Below are 23253 nucleotides of genomic sequence, written 5' to 3'. Positions count from 1 at the left end.
AACTTAACGTTTCACCGTCACCATCACAAATTAGTCGAAGTGCGGGTATCTCAACTAACTTATGACTTACTTAAGCGTCGGACTTTGTGTGTAAGATACCAGTAAGTCTTTAATTGTACAAATTGTGACATTTTGATTGTGTATGAATCAGTATGGTGATGTATGCATAACAGGTAACGTTCACCTTGTCACTGAATCCGATCTAGCCCCTTTTTCAGTTTTTGTGATTCCCTCAAATTGTGTATGTTGCTTGGTTCGTTTCTTCCTAATGGATTCACAGGCAGTTGTCTCAGAAAAAAATTCTATAAACCTAATGTTATAGAAAGTTAAAAGGACTTTTTTTCTGAGACGAAGTGCCTGTGAATGGATTTTTAAGATTTCAATATTAGTAAACTACTGTCGACTTTTTTTACATTATAAAATTATACCACCTTTATTCCTAGTACTAATTAGTTTACATCTACAACTATGATGGTTTTTCTCTCTTAAACCCTAAATAGTTATTACGTTATTTCAAAATTAACCACTTGTACTATATGAACACAATTTTTTATGATGATGGAAGTGTTTAACGACCTTGACTGGCTTTACAGTAAATTTTTATTGTTCACTTCTTTGAAATATAACTAATCAATCGCATTCAATGTGTATTCAAAAGTCAATCAACAGCTTCAAAAATGTTTTCATAATTAACGCTTCGATACATAAGTCGTCTTTCTCAATCGTCAGTTATCTAAGTTGTATTTTGTGTAAAGTCTTTTTGTTCTTTTTTTCCATGTAATTTTCAGTTTTATTGTCGACTAACGTGTTTGAATGATTTAAGAAACCAATTGAAAAGAACTTGACTTATCAGATCGTCAGCAATAAGAATCAAACAAAAGTTACCGTAATGGAAATAAAGGAATCCGGGTCCGTTCGCGCCCATTCACGTTCGCACCCACTCATGTTCGCCCCCTTTTACTTTCGCACCCTATACATGTTCGCACCCAAAGTCCGTTCGCACCCTACATGTTCGCGCCCAATTTTAATTGGTTTTGAGTTTAATAACTTTGTAATCATGTTTTGCCAAGTAGTATTCTTATAAGTATAATTGTTTTCGTTGTCTCAAAATAAAGTTTTCTTTTGGTGTTGAATAAATCTTAATCATGTTTTGGATAGTGTATTGTTAAAAAAAAAATATATTCCTTTCTAAATAAAGTGGGATTCTGTCAACGTTTTATTTTGTATTGAATAACTCTTAATCATTTTTTTGTTAGTGTATTAATTGCTATAACTTTGTTTCATTGAGTCAGACTTGTTTCAAAATGAAGTTAGATTCTGACTACGTTTTTTTTTTGTGTGTTGAATAAATTTTATCATGTTTTGGTTATAATAGTGTATTGCTATATTTTATTGTTTCATTGTTTCAGATCAAATTAGGACCAAGCTGTTAAAAACAATTATCTTTTGTGTTTTTCATTTAAAATGATCTAAAATATGCAAATTTTTACTCATAGTGATACCAAGCTATAAATACATTCAGTATTTACACGAAAGCAATTAAAAAAAACAATCATGATTTTCCAATTATTCAACTGATATTTGAATTAAAATTGGTCGCGAAAAGGTCGTGCGCATGCTCGGGCAAGACAGCTGTTTTCTCTGACGGCTCCTGAAAAATTTGAAGATTTCATGATCTACAACCATTGTAGACAATATTTATATACATTTGTATATTTAAAGGGTGTAAGACACATCACTACACACATTTAAACAAATTTCGATCTTTATTTCACAAATTTTATTTAAAAATTTTGACAACTGGCGGGAACGTACCTCTTTGTTTGACAATCCAACTTCCGGTTTATCTCTATGTAAACAATCTAGCGGGATAAATCAATTCACCAAATGACCACATGAGCAGAAAATTAGAAAAATACATTGCAGACCAGCCACAATTTCCTCCTGGCTTCCAACACAAAACTGCAATCTTAGTCTCCGACAGCAAAGGCTATACCCTACGGAACAATTGCTTACAAAAAGAATTTCCACTAGAAACTTGGTGTAAATCGGGGGCAACAACCGAAGTACTTGTTAACCTGATAAAAACTAGAATTGCAAAAGCCATCAAGCGACACCACCACATCATTATTTACCTCTGGTCCGGGACCTGTGATCTCACCACAAAGGAAGGAAAATATATAAAATTGAAATTTCATAACAACAGAGCAATCAAAATTATAGAAGATCAATACAAAAGAGCTATAAGTATTATTGACAGTTATCAACATGCTGAAATAAAATTTATCGATTGCCCACTTATTTCAATATCAAACTGGAACAAGAGTAAAGGACATAAAAGACCAGAAACATACAAAGTTGAGGATTTCCTAGCGACAAAACAAATACAGGAACTAAATGGTAAAATATATGAACTCAACAGAAGACTCAACAAAACATCAGTCAAAATAAGCAAATACTTTTTCAGAGGGCGCAAGAGAAGGAAAGGACAAACACGAAAATCAGTCAACCTGTCAATCAACAACAAGGACGGCATACATCCTGGACGTCTACTGAGTCTAGCGATTACTAAAAACATCTTGCTGGACACGTATACCGAATGCTTCACAATTGACCAAGAATCTGAATTTATTCAAATCCGAGTCGAACAAGAGGAATTGAACTCCTTATTCTAAACAACATCTTCAAGCTACCAAGAAAACAAAGGTGCCAAAAGTGAACAGACAAGACGAGTAGTAAAATTCTAGGTGAGTTAATCTTATCAGGTTTTGCTACTTACCTCTTGTATAGGATCACCACACAAAACACTCAACCAATGTTTTCTCTTCCAGAACTGGACTGAAAAGAACACAAAGACTCAGATTGAAAATAACACAAAGACTCAGATTGGAACACCCATAATATTTTAAGTACCGTTAGTATAAGATACATTATCATCAACCGAAATGTTTTATTATACTGTATTTATGCTTACACTTATTCTTTGGACAAGACAAGCTTTTACTGTTCACCAAGTAATACTTACCCCACAACATAAATACAAACCAACACATCAGGACTGCATCTATAAAAACCATGCTCTAGAAGGGGTAAATATATACCTATCTGAACACCATCTAAGCCCAGTAACATCATCTGTACAAACTTACTACTGGATAAAAAGCTGTAAAAAACATATTCAATTGACTCAACAAAAATTTAAAACTGTCCGAGAGAGGAGTACACAAAGACTCATCTTACTCTTACTGAGTGGCATAGAGACAAACCCAGGACCAAGACGACCAAGATTCCCTTGCACGATATGCCAAAAAGCATGTAAAATAGAATCCATAGCTTGTGACGACTGCGATAAGTGGACACATAGAAACTGCATTGGTATGTCAACATCAGAATACAGCAACCTAGGCAAAAGTGAAGACACATGGACTTGCCCATCTTGCTGCAAACCAAACAATTCTTCAACCAAAATATATTTTATACAAAATGGAGATGACAGCAAGCACTCAACACAAAATATATCGACCAATCCATTAATGATGGACAGTATATCAGAAGCATCAATACCATCAACATCAGGTTCCAGCATTAATTCACCATCATTCAACACAACATCTTTCAGCACTGATATACCGATCATGACATCATCACCAAAACCAACTAAAACCAAACCAGCCACTAAAAAACAGTTAAGAATATTAAACATCAATTTTCAAAGTCTCAGAAAAAAAGGAAAACTACTCGAAGCAATCATTGAGTCAACTGAGCCAGATGTAATAATAGGCACGGAAACCTGGCTTGATCCAAACATCAAATCAAGCGAGATTATACCAGACTACTTCCATTATGACACGGAACGCCGAGATCGCCCAAAGGACCCCCATGGAGGGGTATTGATAGCAGCTAAACAAACATTACAGCTGGGTAACATCATAAAAAGCACTGAAATAGAACTACTGACTGGCACTATTAACTTAGAAGGAAAAAAGAAAATGCTCATAGGCGCTTTTTATCGACCACCTGATAAAACAGATGACACCTACCTGAATAAAATGAAAGACGAAATAAATAACATCAGATCAAAACATCAAAAAGACATATTCCTTATTGGTGGCGATTTCAACTTACCCGATATCAACTGGGCAGAACAAACTATAGACCATAGACAGTATCCTACCAGAACCAACCAGGCATTCTTGGAACTTGTAGCTGACAACGGGCTAGAACAAATTGTGGACTTCCCAACACGAAAAGAGAATACCCTAGATTTATTGCTTACATCTCATCCTTCATTTAAATTAAGATGCAAACCATTACCATCAATAGGAAACAGCGACCATGACATCGTCCTCCTAGATATGGCTTGTAAACCACTTAAACCTAAACCAGTCAGAAGAAAAATATTTCTATGGAAAAAAGCGGAAATACATAATATAAAGGAATATCTACAAAACTTTATAACTACCTTCAAAAACATCAAAGATAGAAGCGTTGAGTCTTTATGGCAGGCATTTAAAACAGCTGTACAAACCACCATAGAGAAAAGAGTACCAACGAAAATGACCCTTGGAAGAAACACTCATCCATGGATCAGTACAACCATTAGACGCAAAATAAACCAAAAGCAGAAAGCACACAAGAAGGCGAGAAAAACTAAAAAGAAAAGAGACAAGGATAGGTATAAAAGACTACAACAAGAAGTGCAGTGGGAGGTCCGTCAAGCCAACAAGAAGTATATGGAAGAGGTCAGTTCAGACTATAGAGATAATGCAAAGAAATTCTGGTCTTATATCAAGAGCAAAGGTCAGGAATGGACAGGAGTGGCACCGCTAAAAAACAAAATGGGATTTCTGCAAAGTGATAACAAGAGTAAAGCTGACATTTTAAACGACCAATTCCAGTCAGTATTTACCAAAGAAAACCTAAATAACTTTCCAGATAAAGGTAAAAGTCCATACTCCACCATGAAGGACATAAAAATTAGTACCAACGGAGTCCACAAATTATTAAAAAACCTGAAACCGCATAAAGCTACTGGTCCCGATTCAATACCAGCCTTTATACTGAAAGCAGCAGCAGAACAACTTGCTCCTATACTCACAGACCTATATCAAACATCATTGAACACTGGTGAAGTCCCGCAAGATTGGAGAGATGCCAATGTAGTTCCACTTTTTAAAAAAGACGAAAGGCACCTAGCATCTAACTACAGACCAGTATCTCTAACTTCCATCACATGTAAGGTCTTAGAACATATTGTACATAGCAACATCATGGACCACTTTGACAAAAATAAAATACTAACTGATGCACAACACGGATTCCGCAAAAGACGATCATGCGAATCCCAACTAATCGTAACCATCAACGACATTGCATCGAAATTAAAAAGTAGCGGCCAAGTAGACATCATCCTGCTTGACTTTGCAAAAGCATTTGACAAGGTACCACATCACCGCCTCCTACACAAGTTGGAATACTACGGCGTCAACCCCAAAACCAATAAATGGATTCGCTCCTTCCTACATAACAGAAAACAGAGCGTGATATTAGAGGGTGCCGTCTCTTCACAAGTACCAGTACTCTCTGGTGTACCCCAAGGCACAGTCCTTGGTCCATTACTGTTCCTGGCCTACATTAATGACATGCCAGAAACAGCATCTACATCAGAGACCAAATTGTTCGCGGATGACAGCCTTCTCTTTCGTACCATCACCAACCAAGCTGACAGTGAACTTCTACAAAAGGACTTAACAGCATTGGAAGACTGGGAAAACAAATGGCAGATGAGTTTTAATGCCAAAAAATGCCTTGTCATTAGAATATCCCCCAAAAATAGACCAGTGATACAAACATCGTACCATCTTCACGGTCATACTCTAGACACAGAGGAAGCAAGTAAATATCTTGGAGTAACCATCAGCAACAACCTAACATGGGATAAACACATAGACAATACAGTAGGCAAAGGAAACAGAACGTTGGGGTTTATACGTAGAAACCTCAAAGGCTGTACAAAACCTGTAAAAGCAGCTGCATATGTGTCCATGGTAAGACCTGCAGTGGAATATGCAAGCACAGTATGGGACCCAACCGCCCAAAATAAAATCAAGGCAATTGAACAGGTGCAGAAAAGAGCAGCACGATTTGTGAATAACAACTACACAGACCGAACACCTGGCTGTGTCACAAATATGGTTAAAAATCTAAAGTGGGAAAGCCTCGAAGAACGGAGGAAAACAAATAGATTGTGCATGCTATTCAAGATCCAGCATGAACTTATAGATATAGACCGTCACCAATATTTGACCCCGAATGATAACCGGACCAGAGGTAAAAACCGCTTCTTCCAAGAAAGAACAAGTACAGACACCTATGGCCAATCTTTCTTCCCGAGGACAATCAGGGACTGGAACAACCTACCAACAGCAGTTACAGCGACCAACACCGTTGAGGGATTCAGAGCTGCCCTGAAGGCATGCTCTGAAAGGAAGTAGGAAAACCAGTTGTAAATAATTTTAATTGTATATTTTTTTTGCGAACGTTTTAAATGTAATTTGTAAATAGCCAAGAGAAATCTTTCTGTGTTGCCCGACACTGCGTAAAGTTTTCGCGCGGAACCATTAACATTCAGCAATGAATCCGGTTCCTTACCTGGAAGAAGAAGAAGAAGAAGAACGTGTAGAGTGAGAACGGACCTTGGGTGCGAACGTGCGAGGTGCGAACGTGTAGGGTGCGAAAGTATATTGGGCGCGAACGGACCTGATACCATAAAGCACCTATCTAAAAGATCTCTCAGTTACTAGAATCTACTTCAAAATAAATTTGGACTACAAAAAAATCATGTTTTCGCAGATTAAACTAGGCTATATCTGATTCGGGAACCAAAAAAACAAGGTGGAATTATTCGATTTATGTATTCTATGTATCAAGCGAAACTTGGTCTAATTCAAACAAAAAATATTCTAGTATCAGTTGAGTTGATCAAAGACACTCGAAATTAATAAAGCTACTTACATTTGGTTAATGTGGAATATTTTTAATCAGAGCTATTCAAATTTTCCAAGTATGCTAATAAAAATTATCAACTTGACCATACGTTCAGCGTAATCCATGTCCCCTTTTTCCTCACTTTAATACTAAAATTATGAGGGTCAATTTCAGGACAATATTCTAGAAGTATAGATTCTAGGAACTGATGTTGTTTATACTTAATAACGTATTAAGTATGCTTTTATTTGTCTCTGTAAATTATTACTTTTACTGTTAGCCTATTTTTGGCAATATCCATTTGCCGTTGCTCAGTACATATATACATCTCATCATTTTGTTATTGAGCTATTGTAATTTTTTTGTTTTCTTGTCTTTCGTTTTTTGCTAATGTGTTTTGACTGTATGACTTTTTGTTTATCTTTGTTGACAAGTTGGCATATTTTTGTAGTGATTAAGATTATAACACAATGTTGACTGCAGAACTCATATTTATTACATTCTTACCTATTATATTTGATTGTTTTGTTCACACATCGTTGTCAATATAATTGTATTTTATGTGATTGTCATACAATCGAGATTTAGATAGCTAAAAAAAACAGGTTTAATCTACAATTTTCTACATAAGAAAATGCCTGCACCAAGTGAGGAATATGACAAATGTTATTCATATGATTGATGTGTTTGAGCTTTGGGTTTTGCCATTCTCTTTAAGGTGCTACCCAACACTTTCACTGAAATTAATTTGGCTCATTTAATTTTCATAAAATTTTGACAATGTATTTACTTTGACCCTTCAACAAAAACATAAAAATTTCAAAAATTGTTTTGTCAGAAAAATTACACTGGTTATATAGCAGTTTGACAAACACCAATTTTGATCATTGAGAATCTTAATATTCCCTTTACAACACAACGTAACTAAAACGTTTAGCTTACTTTATCTCCCTGTAGTGTTAGGTACCACCTTAATAGGTATTTTCCGTTTAAAATTTTCCTTGAAGTTCTGTAATTTAACTATTTTACTTTTGACCCTCTACTTTCTAAGAATAGTGATGGCAACATGATAGTCTGCGGTTTGAACAGAATGCTAAACAGCAGCAATGGTCACCAAGTCATACAAATGCTTATATGATGCTTGAAGCAAATGAGCTACATTTAAAAAGTAAAATCACAAAAATATTGAACTCCGAGGAAAATTCAAAACAGAAAGTCCCTATAATCAACTTGCAAATTCAAATGATAAAACTTATCAAACCAATGCACAAACATATATAAAGTGGTGGTGGTATTGAAGATACAAGCAACAGTACATTTACATTCATACATTTTTTATTTTCATGATATTGTGAGACAAAGAGAGTATTTATGGATTTGTATTGCTTTGAAACAGTCTGATGTAAAATTACAAAATGTAAGAACAAGAGTGCACACACTGAAATGTCTCGCCTTCTTTACTAATCATTGATATTATGTTGATAGACCTAAATATAAAGCTTTATTACAACTGTCACATAAACTCAACATTAACCAAAGAAAACGAAACATTGATCAATGAACCATGAAAATGAGGTCAAGGTCAGATGAACCATGCCAGACAGACATGTACAGCTAACAACTCTTCAATACAACAAATATAGTTGACTTATTGTTTATAAATTAAGAAAAACAGACCAAAACACAAACACTTTACACTTAGCAATGGGCGTGAAAATGAGGTCAAGGTCAAATAAAACCTGCGTAACAGACATATAGATCATAAAATATTTCCATACACCAAATATAGTTGACTAATGCCTAAAGTATTAGAAAAATAGACCAAAGCTCAAAAACTTAACTTTGACCACTGAACCATGAAAATGAGGTCAAGGTCAGATGACACCTGTCAGCTAGACATGTACACCTTACAATCATTCCATACACCAAATATAGTAGACCTATTGCATATAGTATAAGAAAAACAGACCAAAACACAAAAACTTAACTATAACCACTGAACCATGAAAATGAGGTCAAGGTCAGATGACACCTGCCAGTTGGACATGTACACCTTACAGTGCTTCCATACACCGAATATACTAGACTTATTGCTTATAGTATCTGAGATATGGACTTGACCACCAAAACTTAACCTTGTTCACTGATCCATGAAATGAGGTCGAGGTCAAGTCAAAACTGTCTGACGGGCATGAGGACCTTGCAAGGTACGCACATACCAAATATAGTTATCCAATTACTTATAATAAGAGAGAATTTAACATTACAAAAAATCTTAACTTTTTTTTCAAGTAGTCACTGAACCATGAAAATGAGGTCAAGGACATTGGACATGTGACTGACGGAAAGTTCATAACATGAGGCATCTATATACAAAGTATGAAGCATCCAGGTCTTCTACCTTCTAAAATATAAAGCTTTTAAGAAGTTAGCTAACGCCGCCGCCGCCGGATCACTATCCCTATGTCGAGCTTTCTGCAACAAAAGTTGCAGGCTCGACAATAAAATCAAAAATGAAAAACAGCATCCATAAACATTTGTTAGTTTTGCTGGTGTTCTCAAAATACTTTTGAATTGCCATATATACATAGTAAATAGGACAATTCCATGTGTTTGTTTGATTCATGGATTAATATAAATCTCTGAAGCATGATAAATCAAGGTCCATGTCAGCTGGGTACTCTTGTCACCACATTTAACCCATGCATATCTTTTATTTCTTCTTTTAGTGCCTGTAAAACAAAAGATTTTATTACTATCTTAAATATTTCAGTAGATCCTAATATGACGTGCTTCTTTTGCTTTGTAAACAACACTGTGATAAAATTATCGATATATCTATACTTAGCGCAGACTCAGAGATATACATAATGATGGCTGTTACAATATACTTTTCACGTAATCCAAATGTATTGGAACCTATTTGCAAACCCTTTGCCGATTTTATTGTTTCTAAAATTGCAATTAAAAAAAGAAAAATAAATTGTTTTCTTATTGGGATGCATAACTAGAGGCTCTCAAGAGCCTGTGTCGCTCACCTGTTACTGTATTTACTGATGTCGGCTGTCTTGTTTGGTAGGCGGGGCATTAGACACTTTTTTTTAAATAGATACCCTAGTAATGATTGTGGCCAAGTTTGGTTAAATTGGCCCATAGTTTTAGAAAAGAAGATTTTTGTACAAGTTACAAAAATGATGAAAAGTTGTTCAATATTGACTATAAAGGGCAATAACTTCTTAAGGGGTCCTCTAACAATTTTAATCATGTTGACTTATTTGTAGATCTTACTTTGCTGAACATTATTGCTGTCTACAGTTTATTAGGTCTTTCCACTTTTCGTGGAAAGACCTTTTGTTTTTCTTCTGATTATTTTTTTTTTTTTTTTTTTTTTTTTCTTCTGCCGTCTGAGATGCTTTTTTGTCTGACAACATATCGAATGGATTTTTTGGCCAATGATGTTGTACAGTAATGGAGGTTTCAAAACTCACCCTGTGTGACCGAACACTTATTCTTATAGGAGTTATCTCCCCACGTCCCTTTTTTCTTGTTATCGCTATATCTCTAAAACCGTAAAAGATTTTAGCAAACTGTTTTCACCAAATTGTTCGTCTACTCTTGAGAATAATTTGGTGTATTTTGACTTGAGTGATCGGAAGACATCTTATGGGAGTTATTTCCTTTGAAAATTTAAGAAAGGCGATTGTTGGATAAATTCATACGTTATAAGTCGTAGAGGCCTACAGTCTTTTGATATGAAATCCTTGGTCCATTTGAAGGAAATTGAGGTCAAGCTCAAAGGTCAAGGTCATGTTCTAAATTTTGAATTTTGTTTGTTATCGTTATTCCACAGAAAACTGTGACAGTAAATGATATGATGTGTTTGCCAAATAACTGTTTACAATAAGGCGCAACTTCAACCTATTTCAGTCAAAGTGTTTTGGTTAACCCTTATAGGAGTTTTCTCCCCTTATGTATTTCAAATCAGTATTTCTCCACAACCATACAAGTGATTGACCTCCGGTCTTCCGTTATGAGTTCACTGACCTATGACCTTGAAATTGAGATCAAGGTCGATGGTCAAGGTCATGTTATAAATTTTGAATTTTGCTTGTTATTGTTATTCAAACGAAACTGTTACAGTTAATGATATGATTTGTTTGCCAAATTACTGTTTACAAAAAGGCACAACTTCAACCTATTTCAGTCGAAGTGTTTTGGTTAACCCTTATAGGAGTTTTCTCCCCTTATGTATTTGAAATCAGTATTTCTCCACAACCATACAAATGATTGACCTGGGGTCTTTTGATTTGAGATCACTGACCTATGACCTTGAAATTGAGGTCAAGGTCAAAGGTCAATTTGACGTTCTAGAATTTGACCTTTGCTAAAAATTATTTTCTGTTCATACTAAAACAATTAAGTCTTCTGCATATACCTATTAATCTTATTTTTTTATATCAATTCGAAGAACCAAATTACATCTAACATCGTTTTTTAAATTTCATTCTTATTATCGAGGTGGAAAGACCTTCAATTGTTCTCTGAAGAATTGGTTTTTAATCTCTATCTATAATAGTATTTAAGATAATACCCAAAAACTGCAAATTTTCCTTAAAATTACCAATTTTAGGGCAGCAACCCAACAACGGGTTGTCAGATTCATCTGAAAATTTGTGAGGGGATAGATCTTTTTCTGGTGGACATTTAAATCTTGAAAGATTTGCCCTAAATGTCTTAGTTTCAAAGATATAAAGCAACCAGATGCTCCGCAGGGCGCAGCTTTATACGACCGCAGAGGTTGAACCCTGAATGGTTGGGGCAAGTATGGACACAACATTCAAGCTGGATTCAGCTCTAAATTTGGATTGTGATGAAATAGTTGACACAGCATAGATTTCTGACACAGAATGAATGTGGTCTAATGAACTTAAAATATTTTTTTTGCCTTTGAGCAATTCACTATGCTGTTGAATATTCATCCTCTCAAAAAAATGTTTGAAGAAATTTTCTATTTATTTATGAAATCTGAAATGAGAAAAATTTACCCCCTCCTTTTTTTCACATCCCTCTTTCCCTTTTTCTAAAACTGATCTCAATTCAATTTCTAATGGAGTTTGCAACAATAACTACTCATTTAAATACATCATCATAAAATATTAAAATGTAAAATAAAGGGCTTGTTAATGTTATCACTGAATGGTAAAGATTGTTTTAATTTATCAGTTGGTAGTAAAAGTGAATATACATTGTATATTGTATAAAACAATAATTTAAGTTGATTCAACTACTATTCTGGACAAAGAAAGATAACTCCAATTGAAAATTTCATGCTATTGCACAATATTGATATTTCTTGTTATTGCACAATACTGTGCAATTGAAAATATTTGCTATTGCACAATACTGTGCAATTGAAGATTTCTTGCTATTGCGCAATACTGTGCAATTGAAAATTTCTTGTTATTGCACAATACTGTGCAATTGAAGATTTCTTGCTATTGCTGAATACTGTGCAATTGAAAATTTCTTGCAATTGCACAATACTTTATATAATAATTTTGGATCCTGATTTGAACCAACTTGAAAACTGGGCCCATAATCAAAAATCTAAGTACATAAAATTGAGAATGGAAATGGGGAATGTGTCAAAGAGACAACAACCCGACCAAATAAAAAACAACAGCAGAGGGTCACCAACAGGTCTTCAATGTAGCGAGAAATTCCCGCAACCAACATGTTTAGATTCAGCATATCAAAAAAGCCCAAGTATTCAATTTTTGTTAAAATCAAACTTAGTTTAATTTTGGACCCTTTGGACCTTAATGTAGACCAATTTGAAAACAGGACCAACCAGATGCTCCGCAGGGCGTAGCTTTATACGACCGCAGAGGTTGAACCCTGAAGGGTTGGGGCAAGTATGGACACAACATTCAAGCTGGATTCAGCTCTAAATTTGGATTGTGATTAAATAGTTGACACAGCATAGGTTTCTGACACAGAATGAATGTGTTCTAATGAACTTAAAATTTTTGTTTTCTCTTTAATAGAGCAATTCACTATGCTGTTGAATATTAATCCTCTCAAAAAAATGTTTGAAGAAATTTTCTTTTTTATTTATGAAACTTCAAATGAGAAAAATTGAACCCAATTTTTTTAATCACATCCCCCTTTCCCTTATTCCAAAACTAATCTCAATTAAAATTTCTAATGGAGTTTGCAACAATAACTACTCATTTAAATACATCATAAAATATTAAGATGTAAAAAAACTGCTTGTTATCACTGAATGGTAAAGATTATTTTAATTTATCAGTTGGTAGTAAAAAGTGAATATACATTGTATATTGTATATAACAAAGATTTAAGTTGTGCTGTCCCCTGATATGTCAAGACGTATCGCACAATACTCCGTCAAAAAGTGATAAAAATCGTTGTTTCGAAACCTAAAATGAATGCAGAAGTGGAAGCATTGTGTAAGAAAATGACCCAGGATCGCTTTCTGAGGCTTTTAGAAGGTCTACAAGGTATAGAACCGTTTATTGATAACAAAGAATCGACAGCTCATCAAGATGTAAACACAGAAAAAATGGCGACCTACGCCGAAGTAATTTCAGATACACACTTAAGTCAAGTTAACACACTATCCGAACAAACTAACATTGAAAACATCAGTCAATATAGTAAACCAAAGGAATCAAGTGACCCTAGTGATCTTGTTAAGCCAATTTTTCTAAAAGATCAAGATGTGCATGGCTCGGAAAAACCTCCTCGGGCGCAATGGCTAACTAATGTTGAAATCTTCAAATCTATTAGTGCCAAAGTCCCTAAACAGTGTATAAAGGGAATACAGAGAATCAGAGAGATGTGGCGAATTTATATGGACAATGAGGGTGACAGACTGTCTTTGTTGGTACAGGGGTTAAACTTACGTGGCAGGCAAGTACCCCTTCACTCACAAAACCCTCACAACCCATCAACGCTACAAAAAGACACAATACGCATAAAGGTGAAAAACATCCCCCTTTCTGCGGATGATGGGCAAATACACCGAGCCCTAACCCTTCAAGGCTGTGAAATACAAGGTTTATTTCGAGAGTATCTAAGAGTAGATGGTAGAATGACAGCTTGTGAAACAGGAGATAGGCTTGTTATTAGCAAGACTCTAGACAAACCAATCCCCAGAAATCTGCCTATTGGAAGATATTTTGGGAGAATTTTCCATGCTGGTCAACCAGAATTCCAAAATAACAACAATAGTGAAAGAGAAGAGAGAACATGTCACAAATGCCTTAAACCTGGCCATATGTTATTCCAATGTCCCAATGACTGGGTGTGCAAAACATGTAAGGAAAGTGGTCACAAAATGTTAGACTGTCCACAAAATTTTCAGACTGTTGATGAACATGACCATGATGAATCTAGACAGCAACCTGAGAATGACAATATAGCATCTGTTGACAACACAGATCAGGATGAAAATGTAGATCACACTGAATTAGAAGTTCCTACAATACCACCTGCTAAAAAACAATCTGGAAAAAAACCCAATAACATCAAAGCATCTACTAGCAAGACAGTTGCACCAAAAAGAAATAAAGATGGAAATAGTGACAATGTAGACAAAGCACAACCTCCAATTGATAGATTTGTTAAAACACCACATAGGAGAATAGTAAATGCAAGTGACAGATCACCTCCAACACCTACAGAAGCTTTGCATGACAAAACTAGTGGAAATATTGGAACTAAAAAGAGTAAAGGATAATTCAAATGTATAGAAATCACAAAACAATGACAATGATTGTACAATAGTTTTATCATACAAATTAACTAAAAAAAAAATGACAAAAATGACAAATAAATTACAGCTCATTTCAAGAGTTTACCAATCAAATAGACAAAACATAAATTGTAACTTTTGCTTAATCAGTTTCAGTTTTATTTTTGTTTTGCTGAAATTTTATCTTAATTTGATATCATTTAAAAAAATAATAAAAATATGTAAAAGTTTAAAGCTCTTTAAAAGAGTTAAAAGTTGCTATGGAGAAGTATTTTTCAAATGTGAAGTTGTACTAAAATGTGAAACATGTAACCAAAATGTGAAAATGTCAAATGTAGTGTGTAAATGTTGTTTAACTATTATGATACATGTAATCATACATCAGCTGTTCAATGTTTACATTATAAACATAGGAATTAGGTTTTTACCTATGCTATTTATAGTAACACGATTCACACTATCAGTTTACGGTGAACAAAACAAGAAACTTTTCATTCTGAACCTTACATTACTGATGAGATACCTACAAATCAATAAAATATATACAAGTAATACGATAGAGAAAAATAACTACTTACCTGTAGAGTACGTATATAGTCCGGCAGTATGCACTTATATTTGTCCACAACAATTTACTTTTCAATCCGATAAAAAATGCACAAAATATATATCAAGTGCACATGTATACAAAAAAGCACCGAACCATTTCCATTGTATTGAATTGAAAAACATTGCAAGTAGCGTAAATCCTACGATTGAGAATATTTCGAAACATGTTATATGCTGTGTTTCTGGTTCTACACTTTATAATCGTAAAAACATGAACGGCATTAAATTGTCCACCTTTCAATCGTGTCAAGTTCATGCTGTTAATTTGATACATATTTACATGATAGTATTTTCCTTTCAAACACAGACATCGAATTCTAAATTATTTAATTACGTTTACCATGCGGTAATTCCTACACTATCAAACTATCCAAATATTTACAATGCGTTTAAAATACACATTACTTTCACGAGGTGTAATAGCGGAACAATTGGCTTAAGGTCACACCAGGTGAAAGGTAATTATTTTGTAGGTTGTATAGACATGATAGATATGTGTAACAACTATGCATTATTGACTGAAATAATGAATATGTATTTTAATTGTGTTTCGATTGATGTAACTGTATTAAATATTTCTGAGTGTTATAAAATTGTAACTGTTGTAAATTTGTATAGTATGTTGAAACTTAAGCATAATTTATATACTATTAACTATGACATTTACAAATACAGTTAATCTATGTAGTCTCAACGTAAACGGAATTAATTCAAGAGAAAAAAGAAATAGAGTAATAGAATGGGTTACCGCTCAAAAAAGTGTCATAAGTTTTTTGCAAGAAACACATTTTGATGAAATTATCGAAAGGGATATAAATAATAAAACAGCATATGAGTCGTTTTGTAGTCATGGTACTACGGCTAGTAGGGGTGTAGCTATATTAATTAAAAAATCATTAAGCTACGAACTAATTAATAAATTTATTGATAGGGACGGAAGATTGGTGCTTATCAATGTGCAAATGAATAACTCAATTTTTACATTTATTAATGTATATGCACCTAACTGTAAAACATCACGAAATTCTTTCTTTAAAAAAGTCAGCGATAATTTAAAGGAACACGGTCTAGGAATAGCAATACTTGGGGGCGATTTTAACGAGACAATAAAACCAATTGATAGAAAATCTATACGTCCATGTAAATTTACTCAACCTGTACATGGTTTAAAAAACTTGATTAAATCTAACAAACTAACAGATATATGGAGAAACTTACATGAAAATAAACAGCAATTCACGTGGAGAAGAAGAGATAAGTCACAAGCTAGTCGAATTGACATGATTTTTATTGGGTCAGATTTTTTACCACTGGTAGAATTTTGTAAAATCAAACCAGCTGTTATTCGGTCTACTGACCACCAAAGCGTATTTCTAAAATTTAAGCCAGGGGTGTCAGAAAGGGGCAATGGGTATTGGAAAATTAACAATTCAATTTTGCAAGATAAAGATTACCAAGAACTGATTAATACTTTGATTGATAAATATAATTTTGAAAAGGAATCATTAGATTGTAGGCTATTATGGGATGGGTTTAAAATCGCGGTAAGGGAAGTAACCACAAACTATTGTAAAAATAAAGCTAAGTTAACCAAGGGACGGAGATATACTCTGGAAAAAGAATTAGAAGAAATAATAAAATTAAGAGATGAGATAAATATAGATGACGATAATATAGAAAAAGAAATTAATGGTATTGAAGAAGAGCTAAATAAGATATATGAAGAAAAAGCGAAGGGAGCTCAAGTGAGATCTAGGGAAAAATGGGTAGAGTTTGGTGAAAAAAATAATTCTTACTTCCTTGGGTTAGAAAAAAAAAGACAAGTTAAAAAATCTATAAGTAAGCTAATGGGAGATAATGGGGAAATAATTTCGGATCAAGAGAAACTTTTAAACAAAATAAAAGATTATTATGAAAACTTGTATAACAAAAAAGGTTTAAAGTCATAAGAAACGAGTGACCGGTGAAAAATAATGTTCTTCCAATTCTTGAACTAATGCATACAAACATCCTAAACTTCGTCTTCTGTGCTCGAATTTATCATTTTTTTCGTGTAAATTTCGTATAATTGTCAATTTTTTTTCTCAATCGGTCAGTGTTGTTGTGAAAATATGGCAGGTAATTCAAGTTCGTGTTTTGAAGCCGAAGTTTAACGATTGTCACCTGTTTGTCAACAATTGACGAAAAATAAACAAAAAAGCATGGAAATTGAGCACGTGTTTAACATGTAAATTCAGATAATAGTTTATTTTAAGGACATCCATGCGTATTGTGGTCACCGGATTTTTACGAGATGGGTCACACTGAGGTCACCTTGCATACGGAAAATATGTCGGGGGAATAGCTTGCTGGAAGGAAGCTATTCAAATAAAGTAAACTTCTTCTAAATATGAATAAATTAAAGAATTTTCTTCAGAAAAAAGTATATGTACATAAGTTTTATAATGAAAACTATCCATTGAGTTATAAAAATCATATGCATTATTTTTTTTTGATTTGAGGTTTCTTATGACTTTAAATAAAGATTTAACAGAAAAATATATCACCGATACAAAATTAGAATGTACCGTTGATGAAAATGACAAACTAATATGCGATGGGAAGATTACAGTAGAGGAATGCACATATGGTATCTTTAAAATGAAATTAAATAAATCTCCAGGTCTTGATGGACTTACGGTAGAATTTTATAGATGTTTTTGGAATAAACTTAAATCACTATTGGTAAATGTATTAAATACTGGATACGACAGAAACAGTCTTTCATATTCACAACGTACTAGTATATTAACTTTGATATTTAAAAAGGGGGATCCATTACTTTTAGAAAACTATCGTCCAATATCACTTCTTAATATAGATTTTAAAATTTTGTCATATGTTCTTGCGCAACGTTTAAAAAAGGTACTTCCAAAAATTATAAATGAGGATCAAACCGGTTATGTTAAAAATAGATTCATTGGGTTTAATCTGAGGCAAATCCAAGATGTAATAGACTACTCAGAAACATACAAAATAGAGGGAGCACTTGTTTTTGTGGATTTTACAAAGGCATTTGATTCTTTAGAATGGGATTTTATGCTTGGAACTTTAAAACATTTTGGGTTTAATGAATCATTCATTAAGTGGGTTAAAACTATGTATACAGATGTTCAAACATATGTTATGAACAATGGGTGGGTATCAGAAATTTTCAAAAATTCACGGGGAATCCGACAAGGCTGTCCTTTATCAGCATTATTGTTTGTTTTGGCTGTTGAAATTATGGCTCTTAAGTTAAGGAACAGCAACGAAGTAAAAGGAATCACTATTAAGTTAGATGGGAAAAGTCACAGCATTAAAATTTCACAACTAGCAGATGACACAACATTATTTTGTAAAGATAAAAACGATGTAATATCTGCAATGAATATAATCGAAATTTTTGGCTCATTTTCAGGACTATTGGTAAATAGAAATAAAACAGAAGGATTGTGGATCGGGAAATTGAAATCATGTAAAGATAAAATTGCGGGGATTAATTGGGGAGATAAACCCATTAAAGCATTAGGGGTGTTTTTTGGACATGATAAAGATGAATGCGAAAAATTAAATTGGAATTGTAAAATAGAGAAAATGATGAAATTATTCAAGACATGGGAAAAAAGGAATCTTTCAATTTTAGGGAAAATACTAATTATTAAAGCATTAATTTTGCCGTTATTTACGTTTTTGGGAAGTGTCTGCTTAACACCTGAAAACTATCTTAAAGAAATAGAAACAAGAAGCTTTAAATATATTTGGGATGGGAAGCCAGACAAAGTAAAAAGAAACCTGATAACACTTCCTTATGAAAAAGGAGGCCTACAAATGGTCGATTTTAAAAGTTATTTTATAGCGCTTAAAGCATCATGGGTATATAGACTAGTTAATGGTAAATTTTCCAACTGGAAGCTAATACCTTTTAAATATTTAAAAGTGTCTAATAATATTTTAGTTATATTTAATATGAATTTAAATGATATAAAACATTTAGAATATTTTAAACGTGTTCCAGAATTTTATAGAGAAGTAATAAAGTCCTGGATTTTGACTGGGGGTGGGCAAACAAAACAAGCAGTGACATATGCTGGTATAAGAAAACAAACAATTTGGGGAAATAAATTTATTGCATTTCATAAGAAACCAATTATATTTGAAAACTGGATTAAAAGTGATATAATATACTTGAATGACATTCTAGATGACACTATGTCACTATCAGAAAATTATATTTTGAACAAATTAAAGTGTAAAGTAAACTGGATTGCTGAATTTCATAAATTGAAACAATCCATTCCACAAAATTGGATTGACATAGTTAAACAAGAAAATTCTGTCCAAAGTAAAGTAAATATCCAGAGAAATAAGATCATATGGAAAGATCGTTATTTTGAGACTACATTTTTTTCAAATAAAATGTTATATGACTCTCTAGTGAATAGTAAAAAAGAAACGTCAATAGGGATAAACAGATGGCTCAATATTTTACCATTGCAAGAAGAATCAAATATGAATTCATTATATAACTTTATTTTCAAATACTTAACTGAAAATAAATTAAAAATATACAGATGGAAACTACTACAGTTTATTGTACCAACAAAAAAGCATTTATTACAATGGAAAATAGCTAATAACAGTCTTTGCAATTTTTGTAACTTAGAAGAAGACTATGCTCATTATTTTTTCAATTGCTCTTATTTAACAAGATTTTGGCAACAATTTAACGAACTTTTAAAAAAGAGTAATTTACATTTTTCAATAAAATTACAACACATGATATTTGGATACAAAATTACAGACAGCAAGTATTACCCGATAAATTTTTTGATTACAATTATTAGTTTTTCAATATACAAGTCGTATTATGTATCTGAACAGAAAACAAAAAACATAGACGTATTCAGAATGTTTATTAACGAATACACAAAGAGAGTAGATACCAATCTTAATGGACATAAGGCAATAAGTCCAATGTTACTTTCAATAAAAAGACACATAGTCAATGAATAATATTTTTAAATTGTTAATATAGAGATTTGTAAAAAATGTATGTCAAATAATTTAATCAGCTGACTATTCCCTGGGTAGTCAGTGGATTGTAACAGGGTACGTCAAGAGAAGCTTGGAATCTTGATGGTTTATGTAACAAGCAATATTTGATGAATAAAATTATTATGTAGTTAAAAAAAAAAAAAAAAGATTTAAGTTGATTCTGGACAAAGAAAGATAACTCCAATTAAAAAAAAATCTTGCTATTGCACAATATTTTGCAATTAGATATTTTTTGCTTACTATTCTGGACAAAGAAAGATAACTCTAATAAAAAAAAAATTTGCTATTTCACAATATTGTGCAATTAGATATTTCTTGCCATTGCGCAATACTGTGCAATTGAAAAGACTTGCTATTGCACAATACTTAATATAATAATTTTAGATCCTGATTTGGACCAACTTGAAAACTGGGCCCATAATAAAAAAATCTAAGTACATTTTTGGATTCAGCATATCAAAGAACCCAAAGATTTCAATTTTTGTTAAAATCAGACTAAGTTTAATTTTGGACCCTTTGGACTTTAGTGTAGACCAATTTGAAAACAGGACCAAAAATGAAGAATCTACATACACAGTTAGATTTGGTATATCAAAGAACCCCATTTATTCAATTTTTGATGAAATCAAACAAAGTTTAATTTTGGACCCCGATTTGGACCAACTTGAAAACTGGGCCAATAATCAAGAATCTAAGTACATTTTTAGATTCAGCATATCAAAGAACCTAACTGATTCATTTTTTGTCAAAATCAAACTAAGTTTAATTTTGGACCCTTTGGACCTTAATGTAGACCAATTTGAACACGGGACCAAAAGTTAAGAATCTACATACACAGTCATGACAGTTAGATTCGGCATATCAAAGAGCCCCAATTATTCAATTTTGATGAAATCAAACAAAGTTTAATTTTGGACCCTTTGGGCCCCTTATTCTGTTGGGACCAAAACTCCCAAAATCAATGCCAACCTTCCTTTTATGGTCATAAACCTTGTGTTTAAATTTCATAGATTTCTATTTACTTATACTAACGTTATGGTGCGAAAACCAAGAATAATGCTTATTTGGGCCCTTTTTTGGCCCCTAATTCCTAAACTGTTGAAACCAAAACTCCCAAAATCAATCCCAACCGTTCTTTTGTGGTCATAAACCTTGTGTTAAAATTTCATAGATTTCCATTCACTTTTACTAAAGTTAGAGTGCGAAAACTAAAAGTATTCGGACGACGACGACGACGCAGGCGACGACCCCAACGTGATAGCAATATACGACGAAATTTTTTTCAAATTTTGCGGTCGTATAAAAATTAAGAATCTACATACACAGTTAGATTTGGCAAATCAAAGAACCCCAATTATTAAATTGTTGATGAAATCAAACAAAGTTCAATTTTGGACCCTTTGGGCCCCTTATTCCTAAACTGTTGGGACCAAAACTTCCAAAATCAAACCCAACCTTCCTTATATGGTCACAAACCTTGTGTTTACAATTTCATTGATTTCTATTTACTAATACTAAAGTTATGGTGCGAAAACCAAGAATAATGCTTACTTGGGCCCCTTTTTGGCCCCTTATTCCTAAACTGTTGGGACCTCAACTCCCAAAATCAATCCCAACCTTCCTTTTGTGGTCATAAACCTTGTGTTATATTTTCATTGCTTTCTCTTTACTTATACTAAAGTTATTGTGTGAAAACCAATGCAAGAATAATGCTTATTTGGGCCCTTTTTTGGCCCCTAATTCATTCCTAAACTGTTAAACCAAAACAACCAAAATCAATCCCAACCTTCCTTTTGTGGTCATAAACCTTGTGTCAAAATTTCATAGATTTTTATTTACTTAAACTTAAGTTATAGTGCGAAAACCAAGAAAATGCTTATTTGGGCCCTTTTTGGCCCCTAATTCCTAAAATGTTGGGACCAAAACTCCCAAAATGAATCCCAACCTTACTTTTATGGTCATAAACCTTGTGTTAAAATTTCATAGATTTCTATTCACTTTTACCAAAGTTAGAGTGCGAAAACTAAAAGTATTTGGACAATGACGACGCAAGACGACGACGCCAACGTGATAGCAATATACGACGAAAAATGTTTGCGGTCGTATAAAAACTGCATTTTACCACTATGTTCTAATTTTAGCCATGTCGGCCATTTTGTTTGGTAGGTGGGGTCATAGGACACATTTTTTAAACTATATACCACAATGATAATTGTGGCCAAGTTTAGTTAAATTTGGCCAAGTAGTTTCAGAGAAGAAGATTTTTGTATAAGTTATAAAAAAAGACGAAAAGTTGTTAAAAATTGACTATAAGGACAATAACTCCTTAAGGGGTTGACTGACAATTTTGGTCATGTTGACTTATTTGTAGGTCTTACTTTGCTAAACATTATTGCTGTTTACAGTTTATCTCTATCTATAATAGTATTCAAGATAATAAACAAAAACTGCAAAATTTCCTTATAATAACCAATTCAGGGGCAGCAACCCAACAACAGGTTGTCCGATTCGTCTGAAAATATCAGGGCAAATAGATCTTGACCTGATAAACAATTTTACCCCATGTCAGATTTGCTCTAAATGCTTTGGTTTTTTAGTTATAAGCTAAAAACTGCATTTTACCCCCATGTTCTATTTTTAGCCATGGCGGCCATCTTGGTTGGTTGGCCAGGTCACCGGACACAGTTTTTAAACTAGATACCCTAATAATGATTTTGGCCATGTTTGGTTAAATTTGGCCCAGTAGTTTCAGAGGAGAAGATTTTTGTAAAAGTTTACGGACGACGGACGACGGACAACGG

The 23253-nt window shown here is 33.4% G+C and overlaps 1 protein-coding gene across 1 annotated transcript in view; it reads right to left on the bottom strand.

Annotated features, from left to right (window-relative positions):
• Nucleotides 1–9603: 9603 nt before the first annotated feature.
• The window catches only part of LOC139524869 (bolA-like protein 3), a 20353-nt gene continuing 6703 nt past the window's right edge, over nt 9604–23253 (bottom strand). The window contains exon 4 of the mRNA XM_071319995.1: nt 9604–9719. Within this exon, the coding sequence (XP_071176096.1) occupies nt 9657–9719 (63 nt within the window). The 3' untranslated portion in view covers nt 9604–9656. The remainder of the gene's footprint in view (nt 9720–23253) is intronic.

The sequence above is a fragment of the Mytilus edulis genome, chromosome 5, assembly GCF_963676685.1.
Source record: "Mytilus edulis chromosome 5, xbMytEdul2.2, whole genome shotgun sequence".
NCBI classification, from domain to species: domain Eukaryota; kingdom Metazoa; phylum Mollusca; class Bivalvia; order Mytilida; family Mytilidae; genus Mytilus; species Mytilus edulis.
The sequence above is the reverse complement of the archived record's forward strand: the minus strand, read 5'-3'. Positions and strand labels throughout refer to the sequence as shown.